Raw genomic sequence first — 16,193 nt, 5'->3', positions numbered from 1 at the left:
GAATATAGATGGCTGATTTCAACTCATTATAAGAGAAAACGATAGAGTAATACGTGAGAATGTAGTTAAGGGAGAAAAACATAACGATATAAACACTAAGGGATAGAAACAGTGCATACTTCAGTGAGTAAGACCTCCTTTGAGAAAACATTCTTAGCTGACATCTGCTAACAGTGTAGAAGCTCTAAGACGATTTTTTCGTCATTACCAGTGGAACTCTACTCAGAAACCAGTCTCTCAACGCCTGAAACAGTCATGACCAGCCCTAAAGAGTTGTGTCAGCGCCTTCCACCAGCAGGGTAGGCCAGAAACACCTCAGCCCCGGTGACAAAATTGAACGATATTTCCCAGGTAAGCATAGATTCTACTACCGGATTCTGCAGCAATTCTCTGCAGCCTCTTAAGAGGCAGAAACTTCAACTCCCATCAGACAACGCGAGCTGGGGTGGGCGGGCACTCGCTGCGCGTGGGCGGCCCCGACCAATAACGACTTTTGTTACAGCGAAGAGTTTGGCGGTGTTTGTAAAAGACCGCGGCAGGCGAAGAGAGAGGAGGTGAGGGCGGTTATCAGCGTGGGGCTCTGGGACTGCTGTGTGGGGGTTGGGGGCGCAAGGCAGTTAAGGGGGCCTTGTTGACAGAAGGTGGGGGCGGCGGTGGAACCGGGTGTAGAGCCTGGAATCGCGTCAGAGAGCGTGTCCAAGCAGCAGGGTGCTGGACAGGCAGTGCTTCTGTTTAGGCCTACTTAGAACCGGAAGTAAGCCATGGCGCGGGGAGGATGCCGGGAAACAGGTCCCGGGCGGTGCGACCACGGTTGGGCAGGGGCGCGCAAACCCGGCCGAGGATACGAGTCTCGGAGGTCCTTTATTCCCTAAATACATTTCTGGATTTCCCCAGAGGCCTTTCTGCGTTATTCCGAGGGTGTGCAGGTCTAATGGAAGCACCCTAGGCCAGAAGTCCAGAGTTCTGGCTTCTAGCCTATCCCCTTCCTCTCACTTGTGGTTTGACAAGGTATCCAGCAGATTCCAAACGCACTCTAGAGTATCTGGTGGCTGGCTGGCTGTGAGACCTTAATCACACCATTAATTTCTCTGAGCCAATTTCTTCAACTCTAAAGATAAATACAGTAGTACCTACTTCACAGGATCATGGTGTCATGTAAGAACCGTCTAAATCTGTTAAGAATTTTTTAGTTTATTTGAGTCAAACTGACGGCAGTTGCTAGGAAGCAAAATCTCAACGGATTCAGAAAACCAAAGAATAGCAGTTTTGCACCTAATTTTATTTGTAAGAATCAAAGACTAAGACATAAGGGGATTATATGAAATCCACAGGTGAGAGATAAGAAAGGTAAGAGAAAGCAAAGCTGGGGAATATCTGTGATTGGATAAAAGGTACACCAAATAGACACATTTGATGTAAAAAGTTAGTAGACAGGCTCGCTTGAGGTAAAGACTGACCTTTGTCAAGAAAGATTGGCCTAGGACATGACTACCCACCATTACTTCTTGATTTTAGTTAGGAAGTTTTAATTTCAGATCATCCTATGTTACTTTAGGTGTCTGAGATTGTAAGGCCCACCAAGCGCGCCTCCCCTGAGCTTATCAGACTTAATGTGAGGCCCCTCTTTCATCCACAGTGGTGAATAATGCATGAGTAAAATGCATGGGGAGGACTAACTTGTACTCAGTAAACCTGGGTAAATTTCATTTGTTCTCTTCACTTACTGTGCTTTACAAACGTTAAACAGTACTCACCAAGCTTTGTAGCTCTACAGCCAAAAGTAACTAGATGAAAAACCCACCTTCCAGGGAGCATTTGTGGGCTAGCTCTTCCAGCACCACTCCTTTTACATGTTGCTGAGGATACCCTTTTATAGGCAGGATTCCAATACAGGTTCTTTATGAGTTGTGTTAACTTGTTTATATATGCTTTCTTTTTTTTCTCTCTCTTTTTCTTTCCTATATACTTTCAATACATAATCGGTAAGCCCGGGCCTCTGTTGGCCTCCGTGGCTCAGTTGGTTGGAGTGTCATCTCATATCCAGAAGGTCGCTGGTTTGATTCCTGGTCAGGGCACATGCCCAGGTTTCGGTTCAGTCTTCTGTTGGGGCACGTGTGGGAGGCAGCTGATCTGTATTTCTCTCTAGCATCGATGTTTCTCTCTCTCTCCCTTCCCCTCTCTTGAGTGATAATAAAATAAACCTCTAAAAAGTATAGACAGTCTGTAATAAGTGATATTAGTATATGTTTAAAATCCAAATATTAAAAATAGTGAAATGTAACTGTCCCTCCCATTTTCTATTCCTAAGTCCCAAGTCACTTCTTGTGAAGCAATAGAAATTATCCTATGTGTGTGTTTGTGTGTATCTCTTATCTTCTTTTTAAAACAGGAGTATCGTATTAGTCCTGGCTCAGTTGGTTAGAGCGTTGTTCTGTACACCAAAAGTTTTCGAGTTTAATCCCTGGTCACAGCACATACCTAGGTTGCAGGTAAATCTGTGGTCGGGAGGCAGCTGATCGATATTTCCCTGTTTCTCTCCCCCAAATCAATAAACAAATGCTCAGATGAGGATATTTTTTTAAAGGTATAGAATTCATGAAGTACTACACATTTTTTTCACTCCACAGTATATCTTTTTATTATTATTATTTTAAACAGAGGGGAAGGGAAGGAGAGAGAGGGAGAGAAACATCAATGTGCGGTTGCCTCTCATGTGCCCCCTGCTGGGGACCTGGCCCACAACCCAGGCATGTGCCATGACTGAGAATTGAACCAGTGACCCTTTTCTTTGCAGGTCAGCACTCAGTCCACTAAGCCACCCCAGCTAGGGCTCCACATTATCTCTTGACACATGTTCCTTATCAATATATATATATATAGGCCTGTCTGATTGTTTTTAGTGGCTTTATATTGGCATATTGTATGGCTACATGATAACTTATAAGAGGGACCCCCAAAATGGAATTTATTTAAAAGTTGTGTATTTATTCTTACATGTTTAAACTTCAGTCACCTTCAAAGTATTCTACATTTGATACAATATACTTACCGAGACTTTCCACTCCTCAAAACAGTTTTTGAACTCATCAATTTTTATGCGTTTTAGTGCTTCTGCTGTTTTTTGTTTTACCTCTTCCACATTGGTAAAGCATTTCCCTTTGAGGACTTTTTCTCATCTGGGGAAATGAAATCCTTCAGGGCAAGATCCAGTCAATAGGAGGGTGGGGCATAGGGGTCATGCTGTTCTTGGTCCAAAACTGCTGAACACTCAGAGTGGTATGGTCAGGTACGCTGGTAAATCACCCATCATAAAATGGCCAAAAGTGTTTAAAGAGCCTTAAAAAAATTTTTTTTCACTGAAGCCAAATGCAGCCTCTCACAACAGTGCCAGCTGGTATACCAATACAGATGGGTTTCTAGAACACTCACCTAGCAAGGGAAGCCTGTACTATAAGGGGCCTGCCCACCAGAGATAATTCTGTTTTTTTGTTGGGGCTGGGGATCCTACCTCATATTTAGTCAGCTCTTAGACTGTTTTTATTCTTGTGGAATTATGGGCAACCCTGCAAGTAGTTCTCCTGTGCATACTTTGTGTATATGTGACACTGTAACTACTGAAATTGTAAAAGTGGAATTGCTAAGTCAGAGTGTGGATTTTACATTTATTTTATTGACATGCCTTTTAAGAGGATGTTCACTCTACACTCCTACCAACAATGTACAGAACCTGTTTTTCCACATCATTATGAACATACTGTTAGCATTTATGTTTTGTCACTTTGCCAAAGTACTGCCTTGCTTTATTATTTATTTATTTATAATCCTCAGGATATATTTATTGATTTTAGAGAGTGAGAGAAAGATGGATCAGTTGTCTCCTAGTTTTAATTTTCCTCTTATTCTAAGGTTGAATTTTGAGTATTCAAAATCATTTTTATTTTTTCTTTTCCATAAGCTGTCTTTTCATGCACTTCGCTTATTTTTCTAGTGAGCTTGTTCTTTTTCTTACTGATTTGTAAAACCTCTTATATTTGGAAATCAGCTCTTTGAAATTTGCATTTCAAATATTTTCTATCTATTTTTGTACTCCTTTATGGAAATGTCATTCACGTAACATAAAATTCACCTTTGTAAAGTATCACAATTCACTGATTTTAGTATATTGACAGAGTTGTGCAGCTTTCATTACCTGGAAAAGAAAGCCAGTACTCATTAGCAGTCACTCCCAATTTCCCCTTTGCCTCCAGCCCCTGACAACCACTAATCTATTTTTCATTTCTATGCATTTGCCTATTCTGGATATTATATTTAAACACAATCATAGAATATGTGGCTTTTTGTGTCTGGCTTCCTTCACTTAGCATAATATTTCAAGGTTCATTCATCCATGTTGTAGCATGTATTAGAACATTCACTTTTAAGGCCAAATAATATTCCATTGTATGGATATACCACATTTTGTGATATTCATCAGTTGATAGACTTGTAAATTGTTTCTTCTTTCTTTTTTTAAAAAATATTTTTATTTATTTTCAGAGAGAGGGGAAAGGAAGGAGAGAGGGAGAGAAATATAAATCTGTGGTTGCCTCTCGTGTGTCCCCCCACTGGGAACTGGCCCGCAACCCAGACATGTGCCCTGACTAGGAATCAAACCTTGATCCCTTGCTTCACAGGCCCACACTCAGTCCACTGAGCCACACCAGGCAGGGCTGTTTCTTCTTTCTTTTTTTTTTTTTAATTTTAATTAATTTTATTTAGTTATTTTTCAAGTACAGTTTTTTGTCTATTTCTCCCATCCCAGCCTCCCCCACCCCTTTGCTCCCCACCTCCCTCCCATTTCGACCCCCCTTAGTTCTTGTCCCTGTGTCCTTCCTATTTGTTCCTCCAAATCCCTCCCCTCTTCTTTCTTGATATCATGAATAATACTACTATGAACATTTGGGTACAGATTTTTGTATGTTTCAGTTCTCTTGGGTGTGTATTCTCTTGGAGTTATATGGTAACTCTCTTTAACATTTTGAGGAACCATGAATTTTTCAAAGTGGCTATGCCATTTTACAGTTCCATCAACAATAAATCAGGGTTCCAGTTTTTCTAGATCCATATCAACACTTAGTGTTGTCTGTCTTTTTAGTCATATTAGAGCCTGTCAAGTGGCATCGCATTGTGGTTTTGATACGCATTTCCCTAATAGCATGATGTTGAATTTCTTTTCACATGTTTATCATCTATTTGTGCATCTTCTTTGGGGAAATATTCATTCAGATCCTTTGCCCATTTTTAAATTTTTTTTTGTCTTTTTATTGTTGACGTGTAAGTGTTCTTTGCGTATTCCGAATACAAGTCCCTTATATATGACTTGCACATATTTTCTCCCATTCTATGGACTGTTCTTTTCACTAATTTTTTCTTTTTTAAAGATTTTACTCAGAAGGGAGGGAGAAATTGAGGGAGAGAAACAAACATCAGTGTGTGGTTGCCTCTCATGCACCCCCTACTGGGGACCTGATCTGCACCCCAGGCATGTGCCCCAACAGGAAATCAAACCAGTGATCCTTTACTCAGTCCATTGAGCCACACCAGCCAGGGCCTTTTCACTTACTTTATGATGTCCTTTGAAGCACAGATTTTTAAATTTTGATAAAGGCCAATTTTTATATTTTTTCTTTTGTTACATATGCTTTTGGTGTCATAGCAAAGAAACCATTGCCTAATCCAAGGTCATGAAGATTTACCCCTGTTTTCTTCTAAGAATATTATAGTTTAACTCTTACTTTATGTCTGTGATCCATTTTGAACTAATTGTTATATACAGTGTGAAGTGTGGGGTACACCTTCATTCTTTTGCAAGTGTATACCCAGTTGTCCCAGCACTGTTTTTTTTTTAATTATTTTTTTAAATTTTATTTATTTATCTTTAGAGGGGAAGGGAAGGAGAGAGGGAGAGAAACATCAATGTATGGTGGCCTTTTGTGCATCCCCTGCTGGGAACTGGCCTGCAGGGAACTGGCCTGCAACCCCTGTCTGTGCCCTGACAGGGATTCGAACTGCGATTGTCTGGTTCGCAGGCCCGTGCTGAATCCACTGAGCTACACCAGCCAGGGCCCCAGCACTGTTTGTTGATAAGACTGTTCCTTCTGCATTAAGTGATCTTATCATCCTTGTCAAAAATCAACGAATTCATCATGAATGTGAGGGTTTATTTTTGAATTCTCAATTCTATTCCATTGTTCTGTATGTCTCTCCTTATACCAGTACCACATTGTCTTTTTACCTTCAGCTTTATTGAGATGTAATTGACACAACATTGTGTAAGTTTAAGGTGTACAACAAGTTGATTTGATACACTTTTTTAAAAAGATTTTATTTATTTTTAGAGAGAAAGTAAAGGAAGAAGAGAGACATCAATATATGAGAGAAATATCAATCAATTGCTTCTTTCACACCCCCAAATGGGGACCTGGCCCTCAACCCAGGCATGTACCCTGACTGGGAATCGAACCAGCAACCTTTCAGTCCACAGGTCAGCACTCAGTCCACTAAGCCACACCAGCCAGGATATGATTTGATATATTTTTTGTGTTGCAAACTGATTAGCACCATAGCCTTAGCTAACACCTCCATCAGTTCACATAATTACCATTTCTTTTTCGTGGTGAGGACATTTAAGATCTACTCTGTGAACAACTGTCAAGTATATAATACACTATTATTAACTATAACCACCATGCCGTGCATCATATCCCCAGAACTTACTCATGTTAAACTGAAAGTTTTTACCCTTTGACTGATACCTCCCTATTTCCCCCACTCTCAAGCCCCTGGAAACCACCTTTTTATTCTCTCTTTCTGGGACTTCAGCTTTTTTTTAAAGATTTTACATAGAAGTGATATGCAGTATTTATCCATTTTTGTTCAAATTGTCTCCATTCACTTTGTTGTAAGTTTTGAAATCAGGAAGTGTGAACCTTTCTACTTTGTTTTTCCTTCTCAAGACTGTTCTGGCCCTAGCTGTGGCTCAGTTGGTTGGTTGTCATCCCACAGACTGAAGGGTCATGGGTTTGAATTATTTATCTTCACAAAGACTTGCATGTTTATTTTCTCAGCAGCATAATAGCCAAAAATTGGAAAGCATTCAAATATCTGTCAAACTGGTGAATGGATAAACACAATGATATATCTATATGATGGAATACTATTCAGCAATATAAAGGAATGAAGTATGGATATGTGCTACAATGTGGTTGAATCTTGAAAATGTTATATTGAGTGAAAGAAGCCAGATAAAAAAAGGCCACATATTATATGATTTCATCTAAATGAAATGTTCAGAAAAGGTAAATCTAGAGAGATAGAAAGTAGATTAGTGACTTTCTGGGGATGTGAATGGTGATTGACTGCAAGTAGCAAGAGGAATCTTTTGGGGGTATGAAGTGTTTAAAACTGAATTGTACTGAAAGGTGTCCAACTCTATACGTTTAATATGTGCCCAGGTATGTGCCCTGACCAGAGAAAGAATCCACCATGGTTTGGTGTGGTAGGGAGGATGCACCAACCAACTGAGCCACTCAACCTGGGTGGGCCTTTGGCCTTTTAGTCTGCTTTTGCATTTTGTAAGGTGGTTCTGTTATCTATAAAATTTTTAATTTACATTTCTAAAAAGATCATAGTGCCCTGGCTGGTGTGGCTCAGTAGACTTGAGTGCCGGCCTATGAACCAAAGAGTCACCAGTTCGATTCCCAGTCAGGGCACATGCCTGGGTTCCAGGACAGGTCCCCAGTGTGGGGTGCTTGAGAGGCAACCACACATTGATGTATCTCTCCCTATCTCCCTCCCCCTCCCTAAAAATAAATAAATAAAATCTTTTTAAAAAATTAAAAGATTATAGAGTTAAATGGTTCAAAATGTGCACATTCGTAAACCTCTTTTGCCCTGACTGATGTGGTTAAGTTGTCCAGCAAATTGGCAAAGTGAAAGGTCACCAGTTTCATTCCTGGTCAGGGCACCTGCTTGGTTGCATGTTTCTCCCAGGTGGGGGTATTTATGAAAGGCAACCCATGAGTGTTTCTCACATTTTGTTCCTCTCCCTCTCTTTAAAAAAATAAGTAAAATCTTTAAAAATAAATAAATAAAATGTTTTTAAAATGGAGTCAGGAAGCTGGAAGAGAGAACTTTCATGCAGGGTCACTTAATGCATACTACTGATCTCAACAAGAAGCAACCATCTTGTGTCCCCCACAGGAAATACACCTGTGTACTTTAGCAGGAGGGAAAAAAGTTTCCTCCTTGCCTGGCAACAGCTTAGCTAATAGGAAACTACCATAACAGCCAATGAGAAGTCACTATAATTCCAACTTTCTGTGACATCCAATGGACTCCTTATTTATAATAGCTCCTGTGGAGTCCGTAAAAGAGCATTTCTCTCCTTTGTTTGTCTGGACTTGCTGGTGGTTTCCTATGAGGTTGCATGTCTCAAATTGCAATTCTTTGTTCTGGAATAAACTTATTTTGCTGGGAAAATATCTGGCTATTTGTTTAAGGTCAGCAAAAATAAGCTATAAAACATATGTAGTAAAACATTTCTTTGCCATACTGGTCCCTATTTGCCAATAAGGTAACTATACCTATTAGTTTATCCTTTTAGAGAGTTTTATTTTTTTTAAAGATTTTATTTATTTTTAGAGGGCAAGGGAGGGAGAAAGACAAGGACAGAAACATCAGTGTATGGTTGCCTCTTGCGTGCCCTTTACTGGGGGCCTGGCCCAAAACCCAGGCATGTGCCTTGACTGGGAATTGAACAAGAGACCCTTTGGCTCACAGGCCAGTACTCAGTCTACTGAGCCACACCAGTCGGCCTTTTAGAAAGCTTTAAACATTTGTATTTCATTTACAAGCTAATGCAAATATACATCAATGTTTCCTCTGTTATATACAGTTGACAGCATATTATAAATGCTGTTCTGTATCTTGTTTTTCCACTTAACATTTCTTAAAGATCTGAACTTCCTCAGTCTGTTTTTTAAAACAGCTGTAAAAGTATTTTACTTTTTGGAATATGTTCCATTATGTGGTTATACTACAGTGAATTTAACCAATTCCTTCCTGATGGAGATCAACTTATTTCTAACATTTTGCTATTACAGAAATGCTTCAGTGAGTAGCCTCGTGTGTTATTCATTTTACATATGGAAGTATGTCTGTAAGATAAATTCTTATTAGTGAAACTATTGGGTCAAAAGGAATATGCAGACAAAACATCAGATGAGTAAAATTAAAAGACATTCTTTGTAAAGTACCTGACTCTTCAAAATTGTCAAGATTATGGAAAACAAGAAAAGACAAACTCACAAATCTGAGAAGACTATGGAAACATGATGGCTAAATGCACTGTGGTATCTTGAATTGGATCCTGGAACAGAGAAAAGTACAAAGTCTAGAGTTTAGTTAATAATGTACCAGTGTTGGCTTCTTAGCTTTGACAAATGCCCCATGGTAATACTAATGTATTCTATCTTTGCAGCTTTTCTGAAAATGTTTATTTCTTAATTAATATTATGATATATTACCTATAATAAATAAACAAATTAAAGGATTCTTGTTGTCTCTCCTGAAAATGCAATAGCAGAATTTCCTAAAAATACTATTTTAAAAATTTTTCAGTTAGTCCGTTACGATTGTCCCATTTTTCCCCCTTTGCCTTCCTCCCCTCAACCCACCCTCTGTTCCCAAAGTACATCCCCACACCATTGTTCATGTCCGTGGGTCATTCATACATGTTCTTTGACTAGTTCCTTCTCCTTCTTTGCACCGTTATTCCCTTCCTCTCTCCCTTCTGGCTGCTGTCAGTCTGTTCCACATTTCCATGTTTTGGGATCTATTTTGTTAGTTTATTTTGTTCATTAGATTCCCTTTATAAGTAAGATTTTAAAATTTTATTTTTTAAATATATTTTATTGATTGTGCTATTACAGTTGTCCAATTTTCCCCCCTTTATTCCCCTCCACCCTGTATACCCTCTCCCACCCACATTCCCCTTCTTTAGTTCATGTCCATGGGTTGTACATATAAGTTCTTTGGCTTCTACATTTCCTGTACTATTCTTAACCTCCCCCTATTTTCTACCTACCATTTATACTTCTTATTCCCTGTACCTTTTCCCCCTCTCTCCCCCTCATCCACTCCCCCACTGAAAACCCTCCATGTGATCTCCATTTCTGTGTTTCTGTTCCTGTTCTAGTTGTTTGCTTAGTTTGTTTTTGTTTTTTAGGTTTGGTTAATAGCTGTTTATTGTCATTTTACTGTTCATATTTTTTATCATAATCTTTTTCGTAGATAAATCCCTTTAACATTTCATATAGTAAGGGCTGGGTGGTGATGAACTCCTTTAACTTGACCTTATCTGGGAAGTGCTTTATCTGCCCTTCCATTCTAAATGATAGCTTTGCTGAACAGAGTAACCTTGGATGTAGGTCCTTGCCTTTCATGACTTTGAATATTTCTTTCCAGCCCTTTCTTGCCTGCAGGATTTTTTTCTTTTTTTTTTTTTTTTGAGAAATCAGCTGATAGTTTAATGGGCACTCCTTTGTAAGTAACTCCTTTTCTCTTGCTGCTTTTAAGATTCTCTTTTTATTTTTAATCTTGGCTAATGTGCCTCCTCGCACAACCAAAAGAAGGACAACAAGAAATTTTAAAGCAAAAAACAACCAGAACTGACAGAAAAATCAAACTGTATGGAAGTCTGACAACCAAGGAGTTAAAGAAGAGACATTCATCCAGACCAGTAGGAGGGGCAGAGACAGGCAGGCAGGTAGAGAGGACTCAAGGCAAGGCAATAACTGGAGGACCTGGGGGGGTGAAGCAGCAGCTCGTGGACTGGGCAGTCCCATATTTGCACACAAATAAACTAAGAGGAGCAACTGGGGAAACGAGACAGAAGGTACAACCCAGGGTTCCAGCACAGGGGAAATAAAGCCTCAAAGCCTCTAATTAAAAACACCTGTGGGGGTTGAGGTGGCAGTGGGAGATACTCCCAGCCTCACAGAAGAGTTCATTGGAGAGACCCATAGGGTTCTAGAATGTACACAAGCCCACCCACCTGGGAATGAGCACCAGAAGGGCCCAATTTGATTGTGGGTAGCAGGGGAAGTGACTGAAAACTAGCAAAGTGAAGCAAGCAGCAATGTTCCCTCTCTGACCCCTTCCCCACATACAGTGTCACCACGCAGTGACATGGGTTGCCCTGCCCTGGTGAACCCCTAAGGCTCTGCCCCTTACTACATAACAGGTACACAGAGACCAAAAAAAAAAAGGTCCAAATGAAAGAACAGTTCAAAGCTCCAGAAAAAATAACTAAATGACAAAGAGCCAACCTATTAGATGCACAGTTCAAAACACTGGTTATCAAGATGCTCCAGGAACTCACCGGGTACTTCAATAGCATAAAAAAGACCCAGGCAGCAATGAAGGTTGTGTTATGTAAAGTAAAGAAAAATCTACAGGGAATCAACACTCACTGAAAGGAAACCAGGACTCAACAGTTTGGAGCAGAAGGAAGAAACATTCAACCAGAACAGAATGAAGAAACAAGAATTCAAATAACTGAGGAGAGGCTTAGGAACTTCCAGGACATCTTTAAATGTTCCAATATCCAAATCATAGGCGTGCCAGAAGGAGAAGAGGAAGAGCAAGATATTGAAAATATATTTGAAAAAATAATGAAGGAGAACTTCCCCAATCTGGCTAAGGAAATAGACTTCCAGGAAGTCCAGGAAGCTCAGAGAGTCCCCAAGAAGTTGGACCCAAGGAGGAACACACCAAGGCACATCATAATTACATTAGGCAAGATTAAAGAAAAGTTTATTCTTTTTTTTTTTTAAAAAAAAGGCATTAATGGGGCCCACTGGTGTGGCTAAGTGGGTTGGGCATCACTCCAAGGACTAAAAGGTCACCAGTTTAATTCCTGGTCAGGGCACATACCTGCATTGCTGGTCAGGTTCCCACTTGTGGGCATGCAAGAGGCAACCAGTTGGTGTTTCTCTTGTACATCATCGGTGTTTCTCTCCCTCTCTTCCCTAAAAATATCTTTTCAAACTTTTTTTTAATCTACATGTGTATATATATATTTTTTTACTTTTTTAAATAAAAATTGAACCATGCCATGTAAAAAAGGGGGGAGCAGTATTAGTGAAAAAAAAAACTGCTTAAATACAAATAAAGTCTGTAGTAGACTGAATAGTGTTGTACTAATGTTAAAATCTTAGTTTTGACAAATGTCCATGGTTATTTTTTAAAGATTTTATTTATTTTTAGAGAGAGAGGTAGGGAGTGAGGAAGAGAGGGTGAGAAACATCAATGTGTGGTTGCCTATTGTGCACCTGCTACTGGGGACCTGGCCTGCAACCCAGGCATGTGCCCTGACTGAGCCAAACAGGTTACCGTTTGGTTTGCAGGCTGGCACTCAGTCCACTGAGCCACACCAGCCAGGGCATATCAGTGTAGTTTTTAGTTAATCTCTTTCATTCATATATATAATATTTTTTCTCATTTTGCAAATGGAAAACAACCTGAAGCTCAAAAGTTAAAAGTTTTAGTCACAGAAATAATTGGTGGTAACAGGCCAATTATTTTTTTGACTTTAGAACAACATTCTTTCCTGTGAACCCATGTTTGGCTGAATGAGAATTCCTACTAAAGAAATTTATTGACCTGGGAAGGAAATGCTGTGTAAACAGGCTAATGTCTCCAGGTCAGTGGTTTTTAAATGGGTGATTTTTGCGTACCAGAGGACATTAGCAATATCTGGAGACATTTTTGGGTTTTTACAACTTGGGGAGGGGGTGTTGATTGCTACTGGCATCTAGTGGGTAGAGATTAGGGTTACCACTGAACATCCTTCAATGTGTAGGATTCCCCTCTAACAACCAAGAATTACTACCCACACCTAAATGTCAGTAGTGTCAAGATGGAGAAGCCCTGATGTAGACCATATTTTACAAAGCTTTATTTGCTCAGTGGATACTCAGCAAGCAAATATCACAATTGAGGGATTAATTTATAGTGCCAGTGATAAAATGGGCATTCTTAGACTTCTCTGATTTGTACTTTTCAGTTTGTTAGTGTATTATAGAAGATATGAAGGGAAAAGGGAGGAAGCAATGCAAATAGCCTATTTCAAAATGACAAGCAGATTACCTTTTTAAAAAAGCATTAAAACTACTGAGCTTTAGTTAATAATATGCATGCTGAACTGATGTCTGCAGCTTTCTCTGAAATACATCAAAGTAAAAGATTGATGAATGGAGAAGAGGGTGGAAAAAATAGATATGTAATAAAGTAAATACAGTAAAATGTTAGTAGTAGAATCAAGTGGGTGAGTATATATATAGAGGTTCACTGTATAATTCTATTTTTTATATGTTTGAAAATTTTTGTAATGGGGGAGTCAAAAGCTGAGATTTATACGGTTCTTAATAGACACTGGATTTGTAGGAACTGCATAGCTAATTTTTCTGGGTGAACTCAGGCAAATAACTTGAATGTTCATCTGAAGAATGGTGGTTGTTTGACCCAAAGAAGACACTAATATTGTGAGGTTCAAATGAAATTATGAATGTGAATGTACTTGGAAAAGCATAAAGTGCTCTAAAAATGCAAGGTGTTACTATTAGGAAGGATGTGTGGCAAATTATAAACCGTGGCTCTAGGTGTTCTTGACGACTCCCCATGTAGTGCCATTAGCACTGTTTTATCTTTATAAAAGCTTTGGAAGTTGGAAGTTTTATCTTTATAAAACAGTTTTGCAGTTGGAAGTAAAAACAGCCATTTTTATAACAATTTCTGCCAAATATTTGTGAAACACAGATTACTTTTCTGAAAAGAAAGAATCTTTCTGTTTTTGTATAACTTTAATATTTTTTTTCTTGTTTTATTTATAGACTGCAAAGATCTCCATGTAGGGCAGCAGGAATCTGCTTTGACTGAAACATTGGGCAGGAGCTTTGCCAGTGAGTGGCCAAGAAAGAGGCTGCATTGTTACACTATGGAGTTCAAACTTCAGAAGACTTTGGGTTAAGCAGTAACATTTACTCTGTAAATGATTATGTCGTCACCTGTCCTCTGTGATCATCACAAACTAATGAAACACCCTTTTAGGTCTTGTAAGTTTAGGTTACACCATTTTCCATATGCTCTGGCAGCTGAAACAGGTAGGATTGGGCTGGGTGTTGTAAGGAAGGGTGGAAGGGAAAGAACTAACTTTTCCCATTCTCTGGTCCTTGCTCAAGGTAAACATCTGTGCATGTAAAGATTAGGTTAACTTATCTAGGTTGTTGTATAGAAGAAGATTGAACCTAGAGTAATACTTTAGTTGTTACATTAGCATTTAAAAACTATATAGACATATGAAAGGCAGTGTTTCCTTCATTTTTATTTTGTTTGAGGGTTTTTAATTGATGTTGTATTTGAGGGTACAATTTAAAAATAGTGAATAGTTTCTTTGCATTTCACTTTCTGTACTAAATATCATAAATGATTTTAACTCTGTGTGTGTGTACATGTATATATACTCATGCTGATGGGCTTATTGCTTTTTCTAGGAGCCTATAAAAAATGGAACCAAACTCTCTGAGGACTAAAGTCCCAGCTTTCTTATCTGATTTGGGGAAAGCCACATTGAGGGGAATCAGAAAGTGTCCCCGATGTGGTACATACAATGGAACCCGTGGGCTGAGCTGTAAGAACAAGACATGTGGAACCATATTCCGCTATGGTGCACGGAAGCAGCCTAGTGTTGAAGCTGTCAAAATCATAACAGGCTCTGATCTGCAGGTCTACTCAGTGCGACAAAGAGACCGGGGCCCCGATTACCGATGCTTTGTGGAGCTAGGTGTTTCAGAGACGACAATCCAGACAGTAGATGGGACAATCATCACTCAACTGAGCTCTGGACGGTGTTATGTCCCCTCCTGCCTGAAAGCTGCCACCCAGGGTGTTGTGGAAAACCAGTGCCAGCACATCAAGTTGGCAGTGAACTGTCAGGCAGAGGCTACCCCTCTGACTCTGAAGAGCTCAGTTCTGAATGCGATGCAGGCTTCCTCGGAAACCAAGCAAACCATCTGGCAGTTGGCCACAGAACCCACGGGTCCACTTGTACAGAGAATTACTAAAAACATACTGGTGGTGAAATGCAAGGCAAGCCAGAAGCATAGTTTGGGGTATTTGCATACATCCTTTGTGCAGAAAATCAGTGCCAAAAGCTTGCCTGAGCGCCGTTTCTTCTGCTCCTGCCAGACTCTGAAATCACACAAGTCGAATGCCTCCAAGGATGAGGCAGCACAGAGATGCATTCATTTCTTTGCTTGCATCTGTGCCTTTGCCAGTGATGAGACATTGGCTCAGGAATTCTCAGACTTCCTAAATTTTGATTCCAGCGGTAGGTGGTATGGTTGACACACTATGTTTTTCTAAAATGGCAATGAAAGAATTCCACTGATGGCTTTGGAGATTGCCCTAGCAACCTTCAGAAGCAGTTGCTAGATAATTCAAATGAAAAGCATTCCTTCTTTTAATCCCAGGCAGCACTTGCATAAAGGTTGGTTGGTTGGTTGGTTGGTTGAAATTAATGATCAAGACACTCCGACATTTTCATTGAGATAATGAATCTAGTGAAGTTAGCTTTGCTTTGATTTTTTTACTCTTCCACAGGTGGCCTGTGTTAATAAAACCAAAAAAAGAAATCACTTTTATTTTGGTTTGGTGGTTTTTTTTTTTTTTTTGCTTGCTGCTTATCTTTGAAGCTAGGGAAAACCAAGTACCTTGCTCAAAAGAAAACCTTTAAAGTTTATAAATCAAGTCTTTTGTTGTTTATATATATAATTTTTTAAATCTTGTAAATGCTTTTTATTTTAATTTTTAAATAATCTCTAATTGGCAGCAGCTCCCAACTTTTTAGTTTTACATTTCTCTGTAGAGCCTTCTATCAAGTTAATGTGCTGTGAACAAAAACATGTTTTGGGATGTCCTTTAAAGGAACTTTTTTTTTGCAGGTTTGCAATCTTTTTTATTTTATTTATTTATTCTATTTTAATTGTTGTTCAAGTACAATTTTCTGCCTTTTACCTCCATTCCAGCCCACCCCTCCAGCCCTCCCTTCACAATCTTTTTTTATTAAATTTATTTGGATGACTTTGGTTAAT

The 16,193-nt window shown here is 39.3% G+C and overlaps 1 protein-coding gene across 9 annotated transcripts in view; it reads left to right on the top strand.

Annotated features, from left to right (window-relative positions):
• Positions 1-332: 332 nt before the first annotated feature.
• The window catches only part of CUNH2orf42 (chromosome unknown C2orf42 homolog), a 38,742-nt gene continuing 22,881 nt past the window's right edge, over positions 333-16,193 (top strand). For 4 of the 9 annotated variants that reach the window (XM_037127262.2, XM_053663377.1, XM_037127261.2 and 1 more), the window contains exons 1-3: positions 500-554; positions 13,935-14,204; positions 14,595-15,430. In XM_037127262.2, coding sequence (XP_036983157.1) covers positions 14,608-15,430 — 823 coding nt within the window. In that variant the 5' untranslated portion in view covers positions 500-554; positions 13,935-14,204; positions 14,595-14,607. Of the gene's footprint in view, positions 352-499; positions 555-12,652; positions 12,746-13,934; positions 14,205-14,594; positions 15,431-16,193 lie in introns of those variants that run through there. The other 5 variants (XM_037127260.2, XM_053663376.1, XM_053663374.1 and 2 more) reach the window with 5 other exon arrangements.

This window comes from Artibeus jamaicensis, unplaced genomic scaffold, assembly GCF_021234435.1.
Source record: "Artibeus jamaicensis isolate MK-2021 breed Jamaican fruit bat unplaced genomic scaffold, CSHL_Jam_final contig_3174, whole genome shotgun sequence".
Lineage (NCBI taxonomy): Eukaryota > Metazoa > Chordata > Mammalia > Chiroptera > Phyllostomidae > Artibeus > Artibeus jamaicensis.
The sequence above is the reverse complement of the archived record's forward strand: the minus strand, read 5'-3'. Positions and strand labels throughout refer to the sequence as shown.